General features: G+C 39.4%; 1 protein-coding gene across 5 annotated transcripts in view; it reads left to right on the top strand.

Annotated features, from left to right (window-relative positions):
- Positions 1–2,046: 2,046 nt before the first annotated feature.
- The window catches only part of LOC144597293 (centrosomal protein of 170 kDa protein B-like), a 61,782-nt gene continuing 57,828 nt past the window's right edge, over positions 2,047–6,000 (top strand). For 4 of the 5 annotated variants that reach the window (XM_078406463.1, XM_078406460.1, XM_078406462.1 and 1 more), the window contains exons 1-2: positions 2,047–2,129; positions 3,487–3,630. In XM_078406463.1, the coding sequence (XP_078262589.1) occupies positions 3,526–3,630 (105 nt within the window). In that variant the 5' untranslated portion in view covers positions 2,047–2,129; positions 3,487–3,525. The remainder of the gene's footprint in view (positions 2,130–3,486; positions 3,631–6,000) is intronic. The other variant, XM_078406461.1, reaches the window with a different exon arrangement.

The following is a 6,000-nucleotide window of genomic DNA, read 5'->3' as shown; positions in this document are numbered from 1 at the left end:
AATGTGTACTGTGAAATGAAACAGCCACTCCTGTTTCACCTCTGTTCTGTACTATTATGAGAAAAATATTGGTTTAATAATTATGTCTTTGAAACTATTTCGTACAGGAGTTATATGCATTAAACTGTGACTGTATGTTAACCTGCAATGGACATCGGCGCAAGTGTCTATCGTGTCTCCGCACTATTCCCCACCACGCTGTGGATTTTCACATTGGCCACAACAGTAACAAAGCTGATCTAATATTGTTACATTTTAAGCGTGAATTGCTGTGTAACAAATATACACTTAGGTTTCAAGTTAAGTTTGTTACGCGTATTTTAATTAACGCTTATTTAAGTTCGTATTGGTAAATAGTTTTTTTTTAGATTAGTCACAACATAGGCATGGAAGCATAAAATACTGTTGTAGCGATGCAAATAGAACGGTAGACTTTTATTCTCGTGTGTCGAAGGCTGATAAAAGAGGTTAAATATGACACCAGCAAATAACTTCTGAAGATCAGGGAGTCAACAACAGAATACTTAACCTATTTTATTTCCGAAATGGTAATGGATTCCGCTTTTCTAGTTCTATCCCGTGTCCTCGGCATTAGCGTTTACTTCTGTGTGCCGTTTTTGGCGTCTAATCTTCATATATCGACGTGTTGACATTATTCACCGTCTTGGAAAAATAACGTTTAGGTTGATACGCCAACCCTCCGACAGTAACGGCCGCAAGCGAACAAATCCTACTTCTGGGTGTTCTTTCATTGCTTATGCAAATTTTGGTCACTCAATTGAACAAACCCACGAAACTGTATTGATTCGTAATGATATTTACAAGAAATATAAAGTACAGATTAGAGGGGTAAGGTCTAAGCTTCTCCCTCCCACCTTAAAAGTAACCCGAGGGGCAACTTTTTCATAGAGGATGGTGGATATATGAAAAGCTGCTGGAAGAGGTACATCCATGTACCTGTCCAAATGTCTTTTAAATGGTGTTATACATTTACATATTGTTATAGCGCATGTAACAACTATAACAACATTTAAAATACATTTGGACAGATACATGGATAGGAAGGGTTTAGAGGGGTATGGGACAAACGCGGGCAGGTGGGACTTGTGTAGATGGGGCATCTTCGTCGGCATGGACAAATTGGGGCCGCAGGGTTTTTCCGTACTATATGATTCTGAAATGATTGAATGTACAGACACTGAGAATGCCTGAAGAGTTTTTATTTTGTTTAATTTTTATTCTGAATAATGTTGGGGGGGGGGTTTTGGGGGGGGGGGGGGCACGTAGGTTTCGGCCTTTTGTACAGCTCCATTATAACGACATTTAAAGGATATTTGGACAGGTACACAGATAGAAAAGGTTTACAGTGATATGGCCCAAACGCGGGCAGGAGGGAGTAGTGTTGAAGGGGCATTTGATTGGTAAAGACAAGTTGGACCGAAGGGTCTGTTCCGTGCTAGATGACTCTACGACTGTGACACCAGATAGGGTGGCAAATTTATTGTTTAAAAAATAGTTTAGTATTTAGGATTGATGCATACTAAGTGTTTTTAAAGAGATGTGAACATATATACAAGATGGCATCGTTTATTTATGTATTTTTAAAAGTTTATTTAGTATTTAGGATGGATGCATACCAAGTATTGTTTAAAGATATCAGAGTTTATTTGTTTTTCAATTTAGTGTATTTAGGTTTGATGCATATTTTGTAAAGAGAGGCAGAATGGCATTATTTATTTGTTTATTTTAATGTATCACAAATGAATGGCATTATTTATTTGTTTATTTTAATGTATTTAGGATTGGTGCATACCGAGTATTCCTCAGAGATGTTGAGCAGGCTGTGTTTCAGTGGCGCTGCGTCCGTGCACCTTGCATTGCCAGGTGAATAGGCATCTTGGTTGCAGGAAGGAGAGGCTTGTTGCGGAGCCCAGACCAGTCACCTTCCCTGTCCCGGGTGGGGAGCGCCGCCGCCGCCGCTGTCAGGTGGGGCTGACGTCAGGAACCTGGTGCCGGCGGAGGGAGGGAGGGAGGGAGCGGGAGGGAGGAGGCGGCGGCGGCGGCCGGGGGATGTGGCGGCTGAGGCGGCGGCACCTGAGGCAGCGACCCAGCACCGTCTGTGAGTGAAGGTGAGAGCGGCTTCTGGTGCTGGCGGGGGGACGAAGCAGCCGATCTCCGGCAGCTGGAGACCGGGCGAGGGGAGGTCGGAGAGGCCGAGGCTGCGGCTGCGGCCCGGGTTGATGGCGGCCTGGCCTGGCCTGGCCCTGGCACGGGCACGGGCACGGCCGCCTGATGCCCAGCACCAGCCTCTGCCAGCCCTGGCTCGGTCTCTTGTAGGGAGTCATATCTGATCAAATGTTTTGATTATAACCCTAGTTGCCCCGCATCTAATTCATTGTTCTGCTCGAAGCTGAGATTATCTTAATATTTAATGACAGATGGTGGCGAGGACCAGACGACGGTCTGAGACTGACTGACTGACTGACTGACTGCACGATGTGCTGCGGATTGTCAGGAGGGCTTGATTTTATCCCCCCTTTTTAAAAAAAATATTTGAAGCATTTATTGAATGGGGAGAAAATAACAATTGCGCCATAATTATATAAATACTGGAGGATCAGCCGCACTCGTACATTTTGTAGTTTTACACAGATTCGATATTGGTGGTTCATGTTTGATGATGAAATGTACACGGATTTTCATTCAGCCAGGCAGTGTAGTTTAAATTTCTGCCCCACTTCCATCTTCAAATCTGTAAAATAAACCTAAACCTACAGGCCAAACCTAAATCTAAAAAATAAAATTGCTTCGCAAATATAATGTGACATTCGCGCCTCCTATTTTCTGAGTAATTTTGGTTAATTTCAGCAGGGTGCTGCAGTTTCCCCATTATTATTTTGGTTGCACGGGGCAAATAACTGACAAAAAAATGGATGGGAACTGAAGGCGACCTACTTTCTTGCTATGAAACAGTGTTTCAATCTACTGTGTGTATTCAGTAGCATAGTTAAAACAGGAGTCACCAGTACTCGGTGTTCACCACATAATCTCTGTTACAAAGCTGGAAATTATCTTCTCTTCTTCATCTTTTCCTCCGAGAGGAATTTCAAGTTATCAGCCCTGTAGTTCAAATAATTCAAGACCTTGGAAGACCTTGTAATTATTTCCTGATATCAAATCTTACCCATCTTGTTACAATTGTACGTGTTTCACTTATTTATATATTTTTTGAAGAATGCCAGAGGTTTGTAAAGACATTTCAAATTATTGAATGGATATAGTGGCTTGTATTTTTAGTACTGCTTTTGTGAAATTATTATTAACATGAAATCATATGTGTAATTATTTTTTTGCTAATCAATTTTGCTTTATACAAGAATAACATTTTCTTTCTCCCTTTACTCCAATTTCTTTTTTAATACATGAATTTTGAAAAAAAATCTGCAAATTACCAATGCAATTTGTTGTATTTGACTCCCTGTTTAGCATGTTGAATTGTGGAAGTTAGGTGCCAAGACACCAAGAATGAGTGTTACTTCGTGGTTCCTGGTGAGCAGCTGTGGCTCTCGCCACCGACTCCCAAAAGAAATGATTTTTGTTGGGCGAGAAGATTGTGAACTAATGCTTCAGGTAAGTAATTGTGAATTAGCTTGCTCGCAAAAAAACAACCTGTAAAGAGAAGATCAGGAAAAAAAGTGAAGATTTTATTCTTTATTTTGCTATTGCCGCATTTTTGAATATTCATGTACAACTCACTGGCAAGAGTACTTCTGAATAGAGAAACGAGTTTTGTAAACTGCAGATGCTAGTTTACAAAAAAAAAGACACAAAGTGCTGGAATAACTCAGCGGGTCAGTCACCATCTCGAGAACAAGGATAGTCTGAAGAAGGGTCCTGACCCAAAACATCACCTATCCATGTTCTCCAGAGATGCTGCCTGACCCACTGAGGGATTCCAACAATTTTTGTTTTTTCTTTCTAACATTTGTATCGAGCCCTGTTCCATGATTTTTGCCAATGGTACAAAGAGGTACATTCTCATTCTGAACCTTCTCTTTTATTTTCCATTTATTGCGGGAATAGATTTCACTTTACACTTAGCCCTACTTTTGTGCATACATGAAAATTACAGTTGTGATTGATAATTTTCAAGAATTTCTGCAGGTTCTTTTGAACATTTCCTTCTACAAATATTTTCACTGTGCAGTTGTCAGTTCATTTGTAACTTTTTTTTGCTGGCAGAAAAAATTGGGTAACAAGAAGGTGCTAATACTGAGTTATCTTTGCATACCACGTGTGTTTTTTTAAATCAAAAGTCAAATTGGGCTTACTGTGCTAATTTAAAGATGCTCGGTCCACACACTCCCAAATATTATGCAGGATTTGTGCAAAGGTGGCAAAGTGATTCTATATATTTTGGGTGTGTGCATCTTCAGGGTGATGATTTTGAGGGGTATAATAATAATAATAATAATGCATTACATTTATATAGCGCTTTTCATATACTCAAAGACGCTTTACAGGGATTTAGAGAACATAGGGAAGTGAATAAATAGATAAATAAGTAAATGAACAGAGAAAGTATGAGTGCCAAGGTATGAGTGCCTTGTGTGGGATGTTCCTGCTTGGATTCATATCGATTGCTGGGATAGTGTAACTATTCCATGGAATTGCAAGGAGGTTACAATTTTCTTATTTTTTAATTCAGTATAGTTGATCACCAACTGATATAATGTTAGTGACATTAATACTAACAGAAAATCAGACATGCTGTTTTAAAAGAAGCAGAACCATTGACTGTACAAAATTAAATACATGTCCCATTCAAGCCATAATGTTTAATTTCTGTGAATTCTTAAAACTGAAGGTATTGTGTGCCCTAAAATTAAATTTTAGGATTATTATTATTCATCTGTCAGAACCCAAATTTGAATGGTAGAATCTTGCAATGGTCTTGATTGCACGAAATACATTTGCCTTAGCTGTGGCTGTTCAGAAATGGCTGAAATTAGTATTTCACTTGAGTTGAATCAAATGCATATACTCCTTTTTATTTAAATATGTTATAAATAGGAATTGGCCAATAATTCCCCTTGACCCTCTCCATCATTCAAGAAGATCATAAGAGATTCAGTCTTTGCCCCAAAACCACTTTCCTGCTCTCACCCCATCATATCCTTGAGTACTTCAGTTTAATGTCTATCAGTTTCTGCAATGAGTATAATCTATGACTCACCCTGCACAACTCTGTGGGATGGAGAATTTTAGAGATTCATGATTTTGAGCAAAAAGAAATTCCTTGTCATCTACAACTGAATTGGGCCCATTATTTTGAAACAAATTACCTAGTGCTTGATAATCCGATCAGAGTACATCCTTGTAGATTCCATCTTGTCAACTCCCTTCAAAATCTTAGATGCTTCCACAAGATTACTTCTTTTTCTATACTACAATGAATGGGCCAACCTATCTTCATATGTCAACCCGTTTTTTTCCCCAGGAATCAACTCAGTGAGTCTTTGCACTGTCTCCAATGCAAATGTAGCTTTCCTAAATACGGAGACCAGGACCATACATAATAATTCAGATGCAGTCTCACTAATGTCCTGTAAAGTTACATCAGAACTTCCCTAGTTTTATAATTAATACCCCTTGCAATAAAGGCTAATATTCCAGTAATCCTTCTAAATACTTGCAGTACCTGCATGCTAATGTTTTCTGTCATCTATTTTGACCTCCAGATCCCTTTTTATACCACAATAATCTGTAGTCTCATTCGAAACATAGAAAGTAGGAGGCATTCACGACCCATTTAGCCTGATCTGTTGTTTATTATGATAACAGCTGATCACCAAAATTCAGTACCCTGTTCCCGCTTTCTCCTCATATCCCTTGATCATGTTAGGCATGAGAATATTCAACTCTACCTTCTGTGCAGAGAATTCTGCTCTTACTCCATCCTGTTGGTGAAGAAATTCCTCATTCAAGTCCTGAATGGCA

Source organism: Rhinoraja longicauda, chromosome 10 (genome assembly GCF_053455715.1).
Source record: "Rhinoraja longicauda isolate Sanriku21f chromosome 10, sRhiLon1.1, whole genome shotgun sequence".
NCBI classification, from domain to species: Eukaryota; Metazoa; Chordata; class Chondrichthyes; order Rajiformes; family Arhynchobatidae; genus Rhinoraja; species Rhinoraja longicauda.
This window is presented reverse-complemented; position numbering and strand designations above follow the sequence as displayed.